Genomic DNA, 18,308 nt, shown 5'->3' on the forward strand with positions numbered 1-18,308 from the left:
TATCCAGTACTTTTAAACTGTTCTTATTTATGTGCTCCTCCACATGCCAGCTAATATTCCTAAAGGGAGAACTCATATTAAACATTTTGTGCAAATTGAAACTCGATGTAAAAACTTCTTTGTAAGAAAACAAAAATACTTAACACTTCTGAAATTTGATAATTTTGACCACATATAAACACCCTTTCTCCAGGATTTACTTTATTTAAACAGTTTTGAACTTGCTTCAAATACTATATGAAGTATGCTCTACCAAGATGCTAAAAGTTGTTATTTTCTTAAAAAGAACTGCTAGAAATCTTTTGTTATGTAATCACTCCGTGAATCATAACAAGCATCATAATAGAATATGTTATGAATGAACATGTTAAGATCTCATGTAGAAGCACAAGGCTCCTTCTCAACTTGACTCAAAACCCCACCCAAAACACAGGTAAACACACTTATTTTTGTGGCTAAAAATAAGAAAATACACTATTTTCTGACACTTCTCCACATAAATCAACATGTGCTACAAAAAACACAAAGGATTTCAGACAAAATACAGTTAAATTTCAACAGGTTTTGTGACATGCTATTAAATCAAAAGAAATACCATGCCAAATTCATGCTTTAAGACATTCTTTAAAGTAAGAAATTAGGAGAAAGAAACACTGAGAAAAAGATTAAGAGAAAAAGAAAACAAACAAACATGCAAAATACAGTTGAAATTGTATTTGTAATGAGCGTTTATTTCCAGACTTGGTAGAAAACTGTTTAATTGATCTTACACAGCCTAGTATAGTAGCCCACTACAAGAATTAAAATGTATGTTTAAATTACTGTTTATAAATATCTTCTGATTAATCTGTGGTAAACATAAAACTAAGATACATGCGGCACCATGTGTGCCAAAATTTTAAGCCACAGCTGGGAAGGTAAGGTCTGAATTTACTTGCAGTCTTTATCCAGGCATTATATTTGCACAGTGCAACTCTTTACCTGACTGAAACAAATGGACGTTTCGGCCTTGACAATAGGGTATTAAATTAGGATTTTGTGTTATTGTCAATGTTTTATGCTAAGGGCTTTTAAAAACATCTGTGGAACATACTTACTTATAAATCTGGACATATATGTTGACATGCCCACAATAAAAAAGTATTTAAAAAAGGAAATATAGTGAACATCTGCTAGAGTATAGAACACTATTCAGATGAAATGAAAATGGGATATACTATTTTCAGAGATATTTCTTTATGAAATGTATTATATTAAAGACCTAAATCAAATTATCACTTTTGTATTTTAAATATTCATTTATTACATACTCATTTTTATTCATTTACAAAGATGCAGGCCCACATACCAATCTACATTAAAATGCTGTCCCATTATAGAAAGAGGAAGGAATCAGTAATGGTTGATACTTTCTATTATCAGAAAAATAAAAACATATGTAAAATTGGGACACAGGAAATTGAAAAGATGAAAGATGGCCCTGATTTTGGTAGGAGTTTGATATCCATGAAAATCTATTCTGGATGCCTTTCTTATATTAGACAAATCACTATTACTTTAAATTTTCTGTTAACTCAGAATGATCTTGCGTACAGAACTAAACTTACAACCTCTGGAGAAATATGTGACTCTGCAATAACTGTTTTAAAATAGTTACACACATGCATATAATGCTGCAAAATGAAGCCACTTTTATTCCAGAATAATTCTAAGGTGTCTTAGCTATTCTGTAACAAAAGCAATTCTTCTTGTGTATCAGACTTAGACTTGCCAAACTCTCTAGGGTATCAAAGTGGAACATCCCACTTTTAGTAAGCTATAAAAGCTCTCTACAGTGAAAAATAGTCTGAAAAGTCCTCAGACCCTGATCTGGAAATTGCTTAGCTCATTAGACTATTGCAAGATCACTGTCTAATACCCAAAGAAGAAAAAAATTACTTTGGCGAGCAGCAGAATCTTAAACTCCACCTTCCAGCTAAAGCAGATTTTTATTACATTTAGGTTAGATAGCAAACAATTGAGAAGTCAGAAAAGTTGGTTCTTTTTTGCATGCTGAACCTAAATCTCACTTAAATCCTTCATTTGACACAAGTTTACACATGTATAAAAAGCATGTTGGATAGTTCACTGTGAGGAAGCTATATCCATTTGGTTTTGCCATGGAGAAAAAAATATCAGTTCTTTTTTCAGTTTATCATCTTGTCACAACAAACAGAAATGGTGTACGAAAAGTCATGGGAAAGAACTTTCTTCCTAGAAGAGGTGACTAAAACCAGACATCACTGTTTCCATTTTTGTTACTTGTAATTTTTTCCTACGGAATTCAAAGACTAAGAGATTAATGAGCATTTAGTTACCAAATTAAAAAGCAGAATCTTCAATTTGGGGCTGCAATTATTTTATTTTTTCTTGTATTTCAAAGTATCTTATTTAGCTCATAAGAGATAATGAGATAATTGTTTAATTGGCATCCAATTAAGCAAATTACTTATAAGCGTGACACATATTGCACTTAAATGAGAAGAAAAAACAGCCATTTTTCAGGAACTAATCAATTCATTTCTTTGGCTGATTGGCAGATTGAAGTCTTTCCCCAAGCCTTAGGTCTCTCATAACCCACTCAAACTATTTAACATCAATTATTCTCCTCTGCACAAAGCTGCTCTTCCTGATCTGATGGAACCCTGATGAAACTGAATGATGGAATCTGATGAAACTATCTTTACTCTCCCATGTGGCATAAAGAGTTGAAATTTTTGCACATGGATGATGATGTTAATCCCATATTTTGTGGAAACTTGTAGAATGGAAAGAATGTGACTTTCCCTCAGCTACTGTAGTTACAGAAGAATAACAGACTCATAAGTGAAATCCCCTGTGCAGCTGAGAGATTGACTATTTTCGTGTTTATTCAAGGAAAACTTGGCACAGCTGTGACTTAATTGCATATGGACTTATCTGAAAAATATACATTTTTTTTAGATTACACATATGGACATGGGATCTTGTTCTCAGATGTAGAACTGTGGGCTATTCCAAATGTTAAGACAAAATGTCAGGTTGATTTTTTTTTTGTTTGTTTGTTTTGTTTTGTTTTCTGTGGAGTTGCTCCACCTACTGAGTAGAAAAGCCAGAAATGAATTTTACCCCTCATGGACTAAGTAAGATAGGAAAAACCTTAGGTAAGTAAATGATCAGAGAGGAATGTAATTTCTTATTGACAGGGCGAGAAAAAGTGATAAGAAAGCAAGATATTTTCTGTGTTGGCAGTTTATAATGTGTATTTTTATTATGTCTTTATATTGAAGTAACAATTTTATTACCAGTACAACATAAGTGTTGCTAAAATCACTGTGAAGATATCACTGAAGATAAAATACTTCTTTCCGATAATTTCTTTCAAATAGCCATGCATAACTAATTGTGATGACAGTATTTTGTGTTTCTAACTAGAAGTTAGAATTTCAAATTAATACAACAAGGGATTAATTTTTGTATTATTTTGGTAGTCGTATCTGATTTTCTCTTCTTTGAACAAAAATATGATTTCCAGGATTTTCAAAAAGAGCTTGTTTAAAAGTCTCATTCTCTCCCCCCGAGGGAGTTTCTCCCAGTGAGAACTGACAATCTAAATGCACCAACACATAACATAATTTATATGTTCTTCCCTCGTATTTCTTCACATCATGGATTCATCATAAACTTTTCTGTTTCTGTTTTTGGTTTCTTTATTACAAGCAACTGGTGCACCTGAAAAGCTTCCAGAAAAATGTGGATACTTCCAAAAGTTAAATAAATAGATAATAATAACAATAGTAATAGTCAAATCATCAATCCTGACGCAGAAACTACAAACCTAGTGTTCTAATACCTTTCTGTATTTTGTCCACATTTGCCTTGGGAAAGATTTGTCCTACATGTTACTTCATAGTCTTAGTATGTGGAGCTGAATAAACATTCCAGAAATATATAACTTCTGTAAGTTAAATTCAGGAAGATTTAAGTAGAATTGTATCCTAGTGCAAATTAAGTGAAAGTCTGTTTCTGCTAGCATAGGAACTGTGGATTGACTTCACTGCAGCTACAATCTCAAATCAAGAACAAGACAATTATGAAGTGTTACACAGCAAGATAAATCTCATGAGATAGGATCCTGCTATTTGGTTGCATGCAGAATATCATAATGGCTTGATCTCTGTCTATGTTTCTTAGGAGAAAAATATAATTTGATTTCTATGTTATATACTTTTTTTTTTTTTCCTGGTAATTGAATCCTCCATTTTGTGAAAAATGATTTAGAGCAAAGAAAGATCTCCTATCAGAAATGCACTGCAATTGTTCTGCTTCACAGAAAACTGCTAGCTTCCCAAATAAACTAGAGTGCTGCAAGGAAAAGTATACCTCTCTCCATTTCTTTTTCGATCAGTGAGGTGCCTCTGCTGCTAAAGAGCATTCACGTACATTTACCGTACTGGAACAAATTAAAGAAAATCTAAGGCAAGCCTCAGAATACTTAGTTTTCTACCTCTGCCTAACAATTGCACAGTGGATGTTGGGTCTTTAGTCCCAGTTCCACTGTTCTGACAAACATAATTCATCAGGAAAATTCTGTAAATAATTAGCAACAGATCAGAACTGCGTGCAACCATATTGCTAACAGAAATCTGCTGGAATACAACATGATCAAAATTATGGTAATTTTGAAAACAAAATATCTATTCATAAAACATTAATAAAAATTAAATACTATTTTAAGGATTTCTCTTGTGTTTCTTGACTACTAAACCAAAAAGTATTTAGAAAAACAATGCTTAATAAATGTAAGTATAACTAACTAATAAAATATTTGAGTGTGTTACTTTTCAGAATCACTGTCATGTTATTTCACTTTTTGATTCATCCTAACATAGCTTGATTTTAAAAGAAAGGACCATTTCTATAGATAATCTGTCTTATCCGTATTTTATATTTACAGTGTACAAAAAAATTTAAGGGATATTGATGGATTACTATGCAACAGATAAGAGGGAAGCTTATTTACAAGAAAAAAACAAAACAAAACAAAAACCCAACATATATACAAACAATGATATAAAACCACATAATTAATAAACAAATAGATGTGAATTTACTAATAATTTTCCAATGCTCTTACATTTACCTTGCAATTTCAGTACATCCACACAACATACATGACCTGTGAATCTTTTCTACAGAACAGTAACTGTATAATTTAGGCTTTTTCTTTAAATATAGAAATTAAAGAACAATCTCCAAACCTATTAGAGAAATACATAGGAAGAAAACTTATAAGCAGTCAAAGTACACATATTTTAAACAACCATTCGGTTTTGTAGTAGTGTAACTAATCAGAGTCTGTGAACACAGAGCTCTCAGTAACATATTACTACCTCTCACCTGGAGTTTGAAAATTAAGGCGTCGCAGCTCCACGGGGTCTGTAGGATGGTGAGAAGGGACTTCCTTGCTGTTGGGTATGCTGCTTTTTCTAGAATCAGATTCAGCCCTCTTCCTGCATGGAGAAGATGAAAACTGTATATAAGAATGAGGTGTTAAGTAGACAAATACAAGTGTCTGAGTCTTTAATCATTAAATTATAAAACATGAGATGCATTCTGAAAGTTTTTGATCCATGCAAAGATAAAATAATTTTGCACAGTGGGCAGGGCAACTACAGTTTGCAATGGCAAAACAAATCTAAATATAGAAATAGCAAAGGGAAATGTCTGGGCTACTCTGCCCTAAATCTATTCTCTAGATTATCATCCAGGGCACCAGAATAATTATCTATTATGAGACATATCACTAAAAGTAAAAGATTTCATACAGCATCTATTTTAAAACCTAATTTGTTGCACCTTTATTAAAAAGTTACTTTGTCTTCAGCATATAATTAAAAATTTACTATCATTGAATACTTCATCTCTGTACTGCCTATAAAATAATCTGCATTTTTCTGGCACTTTCAAAATGACATATGAATAAATACAGAAGACTCCTGGTCCTTTCATGTTCTAGGAAGTAAGAATCTGTTCTATTGAGCTGCATTTGACCTCATGTATGTGATCACACATACTTATTCAAGGTTGAGATTCTACCTGAATGTTTCTGATCAAGTTAGGATTTTCAATGAAATTTTAGTATTCTTGTCAATCTTTCTAAAACAACCTGGGAAAAAAAAGAAAAAAAGAAACATCTGTGCTTCCGTTTATCTAGAGAGAAGTAGCATCCATAGCTGTTCTCAATCTGATTGTTTAGGTAAAATGGACTCCTGTCACTTGAGGATATTATTTTTGCTGCAAAATATAGAGAACTGATTTTCTTAAAGAATATCTAATTGTTCGCATTTTCACTCAGGAATCTGGAAATTTAATGGTGAATTTCTAGTGCAGTCCCTCTTCCCTAATCCTCTAAATTTCTGAATGAAAAAGCAAATTGGCTGGAATTCTTCATGAAATAGAAGATGAATATAGAAATAGCAGCAAATAACTGCTTTTCTGAAAACAGAACTTAGATGATTCTAAGGTTTTCTGTAGCTAAATCTTTTCTAGGTTTCCAGCATTTGGTCTAATGCATCACTGCTCTACATTTTTGCTTTCTGTTTTCCGACTCACTCAAAATGTGGCAATGCTAAATCTGTTATTATTCTGCTGGGCTCCACTCTTAAAAATGCTCTGATTGATTTATCCCTGTTCTTGAAATAATGAACACCCATTGCCATCCTGGGAAAAGTGGATTCAACAAGATTTCTTCCAACAAGAAGACTGTAAACAACCAAATAGCAATATTACTGAAGAAACTCATCTATTGTTTGAAAGTTGTATAACTTTATGAAAAAAAAGTTTTCTTGCTAAAAAAATATAAAACCTTAACACTTGTATTAACTTCTTAAATGAAAAAATGCAGTTTTAAATCTGATTTCCTAAAAAAAAAAATAGAGGATGATCGTTCAAAATTTCTTTTTTTTATTTTTTTTATTTTTATTTTTTTTTTTTTACTTCTCATCCTGACTATCATAAAGCAGCACAATATTCTAGTGTTTTCTTTCTTTTTTTTTTTTTTCTTTTTGAATAAAGATGAAGAAAGGCTGTTTTCCATTTTTAAGGAGTATTTTTACCTTTATTTCCTACTTCTGAAGTCTACGGATCAGTGAACTCTCCAGAGACAACCTTCTATTTGCAAGTGAGTTCTAGGCAGCACAATTTCTCATTCACGTATGAGAAGCACTAGAATTTTTTCTGATCAAATACATGAGTATTTTCAACAGCCACACACTTAGGACCCTTCTATCTTTTGTATCTTATCAGATCATACAAAGAGATAATAATTGTTTCAGTTGGCAAAAGGTCCAATCAAAGGACATATTCTCTCACAGCACCATTTTCACTGGTATAGGCATATCAGCACCTAATCTATGTATAAGGAGTACTATGGAGTTCTTTAGCACAACTCACACTTCAACCACAATAACACATTCATTCAGCAGCTGCTGTTACATATAAAAGCACTGTTTTAATTTAATGAAAACACAAACAAAAGCATGTGTACATTATGCAACTGTGCTATTTCATTAAAATACACCAGACATAGACAAAAAAGAAAAAAAAAACAAAACAAAACAGAGCATTAGCAAATATACTAAGTGTTGTAAAAATGTAAAAGATCTTGCAACTGCCTTCATATTAATACACTACTGTCAATATTCATTAAGACTGACAGACGCTCTGTTTTACATCATTATTATCATAACTTTTTTTCCCCTTTCTCTCTCTTTTCAGCTACCCCATTTACAGGCTAACTGAAGGGTAATTATTGTTCAGTTCTCACCTGTCAGGTTTACTACTCCATTTCAATGCAGCAAAGAGGAGAGAAAAGGCTAAATGTTGGTTTATCATCAGCAAACATCTTAAACATGGCAACAGGAAGTACAAGAAATTTTGACACAGTAAAGTTCACATAACTAACTCAAAAAATGAAATGACAGTTTGGGAATCAAAGAATAAATGAAAGATGCAGGTGAAATCAAAAGAGAATCTTTTGTTGAAAAAAAAAAAACCCCATATTTTAGACATTGTTTGCAAAGTAATTCCACACTGAATTTTGAAATACTGGAGAATGGATGCTTAATTCAAACTATAACAAATAATATTATATAGGTAATGTGATGTGTCCCTAACACATCATTCTTTCCTCTTAAAGCGAATAGAGAGATGAGAGGAGGGAGGAGGGAGAGGAGAAAATAGGTTGGTGGAGGATATGGGAGAAAAAAGAAGGAGTAGAAGGAAGAAGAAGGAGAAAAAAGAAAGGAACAAACGAGGTTAAATATATAAGATTGTCTCATACTAGAGTAAAAAAAAAAAAAAGAGGAAAACAAAATCTTTAAAACCACTTCACAAACACAACTAATAAAGTAACAAGAAAATATTTTAATGATACCTTGAAAAGGAAGGTAATCATAAGCATTTATCCCATGAAGCATTACACTCTTTTTCAGATTTGAAGAAACTGGAGTCACATGTTCAGAAGTGAAGTGGAAGGATTTACTGTATGTTTGCTATTCTGCTATATGGTGCAGCAGTGGAGTGCTTTATCAAAATGAGCTTGGGATACTTCATCTCAAATAACAGTCCTTGTAACAGGCATGTAGTGCTTCTAGACATCTTAGTCTACATCATCTCTACATCTACATCAATTAAGCATTCTCTTTTGTTTGAGCTTTTGTGTATAAACCTTATTATTTTGTATTTTTACTCCATGTTTGAACGAGCAAAAAACCATATTTTTTTGAGGGCAACAATATGACCAAAAGGAAAACTATTAGTTAATTTACATAGATTCTTAAATCTGATTGCTTAGATTTAAGGCTAACAGATTAAAGACATACCCTCAAATAATTTTCTCACCTAATTGTACCATTCTTACAATGCCAGAGAATATTCAGCTTTTCTCTGGTCAAGCCAGTTCAATTTGCAGATATATCAACTCCAGAAAGACGGGAAATTAGATGACAACTTGATAAAAAGCTTTTCTTTTACTGAGAGATTAGTCAAACAATAGAACAGGTTACTCACAGAGTTTAAGGAATTTCCATCTTTTGAGATACTGAAACTCTCTTGGAAAAGCCTCTGCAAAAAATGCTGTAGCTGAGGGGTGGCCATGGACTGTCTTGAGGGGTATGGCCCTATGGTTTTGTGAATCTGTGAGCATTTCTGCACACAGAACATGAATCAGCTGCTGTCATGTTGTATATTATATTGCAGCTACATCCAATGAGAACAAAAGATATTCTTCAGTGATTTCTCCATCTATTGCTGTAAAGTATTAAGTTGCCATGAACGCTTGGCTTTATTGTGTTACATGATCCAAAAATTATTCTAAGTAATATCTTCTCTTTGAGCTTTGAGGAAGTGTAAATGCAGAAGTAACTTTTATACAAGCTGACAAATAAATAATAAAGACTTCATTCATGCACTCCTAGTCTTTGGGCATCTAAAATTTGCTTCACAGTAAGTAGGCAAATTATCCACATTATGTGAGATACCATTTGCTTTAGATTAATGCAAGACTTTCCCCTTAAAATGATTCTTTTTCTTCTAATTTTTTTTTTTTTTCAGTCAGCATTACTCTCTGACTGAAATTAAAATGAGAAAACAATATTGAAAATCACAAAATAGTTCCAAGTCTTTTCAGAATGGCTTCTACAGGCAAAGGGAATTAAACACAATTCACTATTATTTTAGTTACAACTCTTTGCACTTCAAAAGACATCATCTTCTTCACACTACCATACCTCTTTAAATATTTTCCAGACAATTTAATCAATTAGACCTACTGTCCTTTGTTTTCCTTTCTATCCCTTAGACTTATTGCATGGGACTTTGGTCATTCTCCCTTTCCACAATTTTTTTCTTAAAAAAAAAAAAAGTTAAAATGTGTTGATTTTTATAAACCTGATAAGAAATATCTTGCTAAGTATTTTAACATCCGAAGAATCTGATATGAATTTAAAAAAAAATAATCTACCAGTTTAATTTACTTTAATATTGTTTTCAGCTTAATGATTCATATGTCTTGTTATACTGAAGCATTATAAAGACTCACCTGTAATTAAAAATAAAATATTTCTTGTTTAATCTAATGAAAACTTCAAATGTTGTGACTATTTTGTCATTTATTCAATAAAAAAATTCTTTAATTATTTTCATAAGGCTATCTTCTCTAGATCAAATGCTAAATCTCCACTGTGAAGTGCTATTCCTGCACTGAAACATTACTGCATGCCACTCAACCAGTCTCCCTGCAAAACACTGATGTAGATTTGAGATACACTTAATAAATAAATAAATAAATAAATCTATGTTCTTATTTACTCTATCCATTCCTTCTGCTAAATGAAGCAATTCATATTTGTTAGCATGTCAATGTTTTCCTTATATTTTACTTCAGAATTTCATATCTCATGGTTAGACTGTCTTCATTAATAAAAATCTAAAGGATCTTCTAATAAAAAAAGAAATTTTTGCCACTGGACTGCTTTTGTTTGTTTATTTAATGCTTAAAGGAGAATTTTCCCTTTGAAAACCTGAAGCCAGCACTCTATATGCAAATTCAGAGCATTTGACACGATACGCTTAGATTGGAAAACCATACATGTTAGCAGAATTTAAATATTTATAAGAAGCCATTCATTTCAGTCATCATAGCCATTAGATTTAGGAGACTTACTGCACCTATGGAAATTATCCCCCATGCACCCCACCACCCATCAAAGACAAGGTTATGACATCTTTTTAGTATTTCCCAAACTCTGCCCTATCAATATTTTTAAAAAATGTGCTAGGAACAATATATAAATATTAAAATCTACTTTGTTCTTTTCATTTACTATCTTTATCTGTTTGCACTCACACTGTAAGACATTGCTAAGTATAAAATTAAGGTATCATGCAGTTTTCATGTAGTAAATTCTAAGCTCACGGAAAGTCCTTTGATAATAGCAAACTACACCTGTGTTATGCACAGTGGAAGAAGTGAAGTTTGATCTGACTGTAGCTCTAGTAGAAAACAGCTATTGATGTTTCTCTAATCTCAGTTCAGAGATTCAAATTCATAACATGTACTGCCAAATTATGGTCAACTGTCAGAAGTGAAAATTCAAATTACTTGAGTAGAGATGCAAATCATACTTAACATCATCCTGAATGTAACCCCTAATGGATTACTATCACATTTCTAAAATTATGTTTTAAAAAGTCAAATGTGTGAATCTGTATTTATTTATATGCGAGAACACATTTTCTTTACAAACATGCAAAACTGAAGTAAAATTTAAATGCAGAAATGGTAATAAGTTGTCATTGGCAGAAAAAAAAAATATTCTCACATAGCTGTAACTATTGGAAACTTTCAATCAGAAATCTAAAATATCTGCAGTGTTCCGGGACCCGTTAATAAATATAGTTATATCTTGACATAGTGATAGTTACAATTGTAGTACAAATAATGTAGTGTGGAGTACTACAATAAAATAATCAACAGAGCAGAAAGGTACACACATGATAAGATAACTAAAAGGTAAACTTACCTTTTATAAAGAAGTATCGCTATAACAATACAGATGATAAATACCACTGCAAGAACTGGTCCCACAACCCAGATCAGGCCTTCTTCCTCATCTGTAATTGGTTGGGGATCGAGATCCATGGACACAACTGGATCAGAATATGGACTGGTTGCATACATAGTCTATACAAATAAATAAATCCTTCTTAACAATAAAGGCATTCATTTAAAATACTAGCTCTAAAGTAAACATACACAAAGTAGTAATGCAATGAAAAGCTGCTATTTTTATTCAAGCTAGGCAGTTCACAAACTTGCTGTGTTGTTATTACATCTTTATTTTGTGTTTTGCATATGGTGTGCTAAAAAATGAGGTAACAGCATTCACATACCACTCTGCAGCAGTATTCTGAAAGGTTATGAAAAGAGATATATTTTACCTTCCATTTGGCCTTGTTTCCTGCTACAACAGCTAAAGAGCATCTGAGTTCAACGTGAGAGATGGCTAACACCAGCAAAGCAGAGACACTTATGCTAGCTGGTAAACAGGACAACAACGTTCATTTATTCTCTTTTGCCAAACGTGACACCAGACATCACAGGCCCGTGACCTATTTCCAGAAACGAGGGAATCTGTATGTTTTATTCCCTCCAAAGCTGAGCTGGTTGAGACCTTTACTCTGCCTCAGTGTTCTCAAAACATAAAAAAAAAAAAAAAAAAAAAAAAAAAAAAAAAAAAAACAGAAAACAACAACAACAAAAGAAAATAAAAACAAACAAACAAACAAAAAAACCCACATCCTATATTGCTACAGTAAGAAATACTTTGTATTTAGCCTCTACATTTGGAGCAAGCAGAAAAAGGCTTCAAAGGGACTGCGGTTTGAGCATTTATTGACAATTTTTCATTATTTAAACTGGATTTTGTGTTGCCATTAAACCTCACAGAAAAAAAGCTGCATAGTAACTCTGTTTAGAACCTACTTGATGCAGCATCATAAGAATTTTCTGTCTAACAACCTCTGTCAAAAATAATGTTAAATCAAAGGAAAATCTTTGATTTACATCAGAACATCCAGGGGATACTTATTTTATTTTCAAATAAAGCGATGTATCCAAAAGTATACAAATTGAAACAACTTCTTCATAGTGTGCAATTTGGTAAACTCAACATCAAATAGCAATTGTAAGATTGCACTCTGGAAGCATTTGACTAGAATTCAGATTACTAGCATGGTAGTTCAAGTGACTGAGCAAGAAAATGTACGTCAGATATAGGAACCAATTAGAAAGAGACCATGTTACACAGTGTACGCTAAAATCTTACTGATCATTGAAACAGTTCTGTTTTTCTTTGTCTCCTTCTGCTCTCTTGTACTTTTTTTCCTTGCTTTCTCTTCCTCATTTTCTCTCCCTTCTCCTCTCCCCTCTCTCTTCCTCTCATTGTCTCTCTCTTTATTTTCCCATATATCACACACCTATTAACTCAAGCATAAATGGAAATAAGAACAAAACAAATTACATGAAGAGAGGTGACAGCTCATTATTCAGCTCTCCTCAGAATTTTTCCTTGAATTATTTTCTTACTTTCTAGTAATTGACTGATAAAGCTGTTAGGAAATTACTGTAATTAAAAACAGTAGTTGTGCATATCTCCAGTTTAACTTATCTTTCAAAGAATCCTACATATCCAATAACATTATTTGATTGTAGCCCTAGGTCAGCTAAGGAACTCTTTCTCAAAGACACTGAAAAAGATACAGCTGTAAAGTTCATGCCTCAGAACCAGTGCCAGTGAACTCAAACAGCAGAACATTTAATTTGAAAAGAATTAAAGCATAGCTAATAAAAGGTGATCCTTAGCTTTCGGTTACACACTGAAGTAACACACCAAGGTGCATACAACATAATCAAATTCAAAGACTTAAATGGAAATCAGCACATAAACATCAACTTTAGACATACAACTTAAAAACTCAAGTAAGCACTGAAGAAATGTGTTACTGATTGGGGAAAGTAATTTTGGGACTGAAATTAGTTAACTTACAGATTCTGAGTGCTCCATTACAGCCAACACAAAGAAGACATATTCTTGACCAGTTTGCAGTTGTTTATTCTCAAAGCCACCATAATGCTTCTTATCCCCCAGTGTGAACTCCGTAGGAAGAACTTCAAAGTGAGCTGCAATATACGGCTTTAATTCAGCTTCCCTCCCAAAACGAATGCTTCTGCGTTTCCTAGCTATCTCCTTAAGCAGCTTTACAAAAAAGGAAAGGGAAAAAAAAAAAGAGAGAAAAAGCATTAAAAGAAAGATGTGTGTAAGGTAACTTATTATCAATGTAATGAGAAAATTTAATGCACCTAATATATTTAATGCAACTATAAAAGAGCAGTTAATCTACATTACATCAGGTCATGTCAGTACCACTAAGTGGTTCTGAAATTGCAAAATTTTCCTTGTTAAAATACTATTTAGCAAATATATTACCTGTACTACAAACACAGGACAACTAAATTAGTTTTTAGTGTCTGATATTTTTTTATTCAAGGTAAATATATAAATAAATAAAAATATAAGTATAATAGAATAATATGTGCTTTTTTTTTTTTTTTCTGAAGACAGATATATGCATACCTTCTTTTCATATATACATACATGAAGTTAGTCAATGAATAATGTTTTTGTCATCCATATAAATTTAAAATGTACTTTCTTATTTTCTGTATGATACAATAAAACTAAGTCATATGATGTGATTATCTAAAAGCTGCTAATAAAAAATCCAAAGCTTAAAATATCCCAATCATTGGAATTAATTTATACTATCTATTTAAACTTTTTCTGATAACTCTGAGATACAGATTATTCAGTATACTAGCACTTGTAATAGTATATCATAAATAAACATGTTGACTTTTTATTTACTAATATTTATTTTTCTCTCATTTCTTTCATAGTTCTTAAGATCACTGAACACTTTAGAAATACTGAATTCTACAAAATGTCAGCTTTTCAATAGCAACCGTGCTGCAGAAACATGTGGGAAGGGATTCATAAAAAAGTCTTCTATCTCAAACCTGAAACTGACTGCCATTTTTTTGTTCAAAAGAATCAGAAATCATGTGCTTCATGGTATGTTCAACATACAGTGGTTTAGTGATAAGAATAAATAGCAGGACCCATGAATCCTAAGATCTCTTTTCTGCTGCTTAGCTAGAAAAAAGTATCTACAAACTACACTTCAGATTTTAACTGCATATTTTGGTTTTCCAAATGTCACTTTTCTTTGTCATCTTGAATATTTCTACTTATTAACAAATTTAGAATGCACATTACCACACTAGCAATAATATTAAATACTAGGCTCAAATCTGTAAAACAGATACTAATTAATGATGGAACAGATCCTCAACTGTTATAATCCACTGATGAGTTACTCATTAAATCAAACAAATGCTTATTCAATACCTTTTATCACTTCAGATATAAGGGCATTCAACAAATATTAATCCAGTTTGATTATGAGAAGCCTGAACTTTTCCTGGATGACAGGGGATGACTTCTAAGTCCGCTAAACTGTTCCACCCATTTTTCACTTATGAAACTTATTCAATGTCCAGTAGTCTCATCTTGTAATCATAGATTTTTCCAAGGTCTTACAGTTCTTTGAGGCTTTTCAATCCTAATACAATCATATATATTTTCTTGTTAGGAGGAGGAGACAAATGTCCAGAGATAGGCAGAGATAAATACAAAGGAAATTAAAATGAAATTTCCACTATTTCCACTTATTTAAGGCACATTCTAAGTCATGGAAGATCTCTATTAGCTCTTATGTCCTATGTTCCTGGTTAGCTAGCTTCTTCCTTCCCTTCCTGAGATTTGTGTTTTGCAGCTATCATATTAAAAATACGATGTAGATAAAATAATCTGCAAATTAATACTCCTCATTGGAGTGCATGTTTCAAACGTGACATATAGATAGACATGAAAATGATCTCTACTGCTCAGATCCAAAGTTAGACTCATAGATTCACAGAATCATTAAGGCTAGAAAAGACTTCCAAGCCCATGTAGTCCAAGAATCAACCCATCACCACCATGCCTACTAAACCATGTCCCTCAGAGCCAGATTTATAATTTTCTTGAAAATCTCCAGGGTTGGTGACTCCTGAGCAGACATTTTCAATCCTTTACTACTATTTCTGATAAGAAATTTCTCCTAATATTCAACCTCAGCTTCCCTTTGCACAACTCAAGAAACTCTTGTCCTCGCCACAACCTCCTTTCAGGCAGTTGTACAGAGCAATAAAGTCTCTCCTGAGCACCCTCTTCTACAGACTAAAATGTCCCAGTGCCCTTGCTGCTCTTCGTAAGACATATGCTTCCAGCCTTACAGTTATCCGTTAGTTGTGTCACTTGGTCATAGAAGGAGATGAAGTTGGTCAAGTAGAACCTGATTTTCAGGAACTCATGTTGGCTGGGCTGGATTCGCTGGTTGTCCTATCCATGCCATATGATTGAACTCAAGACAATCTGCCCCATGATCTTCCCCAGTATTCAGGTCAGGTTGACAGGCTTATAACTGTCCAGATTCTCCCTCTGATTCTTCTTGTCAATAGGTGTCATTTTAACAAGTTCTCAGTTGTCTGAGACCTCCTTGATTAACCAGGACTACTGATAGACGATGCAAACTAGCTTGGAAGTCATTTCTGCCTGCTTCCTTGGTGGAACCCATACGGCAATAAGAACTTATGACAATGCAGGTGAAATGTCTTAACTTGCTGTAGAGCAAAGACAATGACAGTGCGTTTATTGGAGAAACAGGTGCTATAGGAAAAGATGTTAAAGAGAAATTAACTCACTCCTCCCAGTAACAGTTAGGAAAAAGGGGTGAACTGAAGAATGCAGTCTCCTTCTGTTCAGACTCTCATCACAGCAGGAGAGGGTGCGAGGAAGGGGCACCCGCGCAGACTCAAATTGCACACGCCTCCCAGCTCCAGGCAGTTACGTGCTCACGTATTGATCCAGGCTGTGACCCTGTAATTCCGCTACACTTGCCTAATAGTGGGTATGTAGATAATAGTGTGCAGTTAACTGCTTTCCAGCTCAGCTCTAAATACTGAGCCTGTTCTCTATTGCAGAGTTTTTGCATTCATTTAAGTGTATCAACTCCATTGTTCCAACTCAAAAACTTATACACTGGAATTGATCCTCTGAACAACAAAAAGACTTGCCAAAATTTGACATTAGAAATCATGTTAATGACATTACTACAGTCAGCAGTCCATTTTTTCTCCTTCACTCAAACATTTCTATGAGCAACTAAGAGTAAGTTTTCATGGTATAAAAGTGAGGGCAGAAGAAAAGTGCAATATTATAATATTAAGAAGAATTCCATGCAGTTGCTTTACAGAATGTGTCTTTCATATCTCTTGCTAGCTTCTTACATTGTAGGCAATGTTACTAAGGTCACAACATGAGGCAAAGACCAATCAAAATGTACTGAAAAGACCTTAAAAAAATGTATTTGTATGAAGCCATCTTTTAGAAAGAAGGCTGAGCACTAACTACACTGAAGTCTCCTGAAACAGATGGGTATATATTCAGAAAGCAATAAAGTGATATTTATATATAGGTTGCTCTGATCATAGAATCATAGAATGGCTTGAATTGAAATGGACCACAATGATCATCCAGTTTCAAACCCCCTGCTACGTGCAGGGTCATCAGCCACCAGACCAGGCTGCCCAGAGCCCCATCCAGCCTGGCCCTGAATGCCTTCAGGAAGGGGGCATCCACAACCTCCTTTGTCAACCTGTTCCAGTGCGTCACTACCCTCTGTGTAAAAATCTTCCTCCTAATATCTAACCTAAACCTTCCCTGTCTCAGTTTAAAACTATTCCCCCTTGTCTTATCACTATCCACCCTCATAAACAGTTGTTCCCCTCTCTGTTTATATGCTCCCTTCAAGTACTGGAAAGCCGCAGTGAGGTCTCCCTGGAGCCTTCTCTTCTTCAAGCTAAACAATCCCAGTTCCCTCAACCTTTCCTCATACGAGAGGTGCTCCAGCCCTCTATCACCTTAATGGCCCTCCTCTGGACCCTTTTTCCAAGAACTCCACATCCTTTCTGCATAAGGGGCCCCAGGCCTGGACAAAGTACTCCAGATGGGGCCTCACAAGAGCCAAGTAGATGGGGACAATCACCTCCCTCTTCTTGTTGGCCACCCCTTTTTTGATGCAGCCCAGAACACAGTTGGCCTTCCAAGCTGCAAGCACACACTGCTGGCTCATGTCCAGCTTCTTGTCTACCAGGATCCCCAAGTCCTTCTCCACAGGGCTGCTCTTAAGGAGATCTTCCCCCAGTTTGTATAAATACCTGGGATTGTCCCAATCCAATTTGCTGCACCCTGCACTTGGTCTTATTGAACCTCATTAGGTTTTCATGGGCCCATTTCTCCAGTCTGTCCAGGCCCTTCTGCATAGCTTCCCTTCCTTCCAGTGTATTGACTGCACTGCTCAGCTTGGTGTAATCCGCAAACCTGTTGAGGGTGCATTCGATGCCATCATCTATGTCACTGATGAAGATGCTGAAGAGCACCGGCCCCAGGACCAACCCCTGAAGGACACCACTTGTGACCAGCCTCCACCCTGACAGAGAACCATTAATCACAATCCTTTGGCTGCGTACAGCCAGCCAATTCGTAATCTATCAAACTGCCCAT

The 18,308-nt window shown here is 34.1% G+C and overlaps 1 protein-coding gene across 1 annotated transcript in view; it reads right to left on the minus strand.

Annotated features, from left to right (window-relative positions):
* The window catches only part of PTPRD (protein tyrosine phosphatase receptor type D), a 273,196-nt gene that overhangs the window by 78,011 nt on the left and 176,877 nt on the right, over window positions 1–18,308 (minus strand). Inside the window, exons 18-20 of the mRNA XM_042877457.1 lie at window positions 13,629–13,838; window positions 11,604–11,764; window positions 5,419–5,531 (exon numbers count right to left, since the gene is read on the minus strand). Of these exons, the coding sequence (XP_042733391.1) occupies window positions 5,419–5,531; window positions 11,604–11,764; window positions 13,629–13,838 (484 nt within the window). The remainder of the gene's footprint in view (window positions 1–5,418; window positions 5,532–11,603; window positions 11,765–13,628; window positions 13,839–18,308) is intronic.

This window comes from Lagopus leucura, unplaced genomic scaffold (genome assembly GCF_019238085.1).
Source record: "Lagopus leucura isolate 7727_CA_CO unplaced genomic scaffold, USGS_WTPT01 Super-Scaffold_100018, whole genome shotgun sequence".
Classification (NCBI taxonomy): Eukaryota; Metazoa; Chordata; class Aves; order Galliformes; family Phasianidae; genus Lagopus; species Lagopus leucura.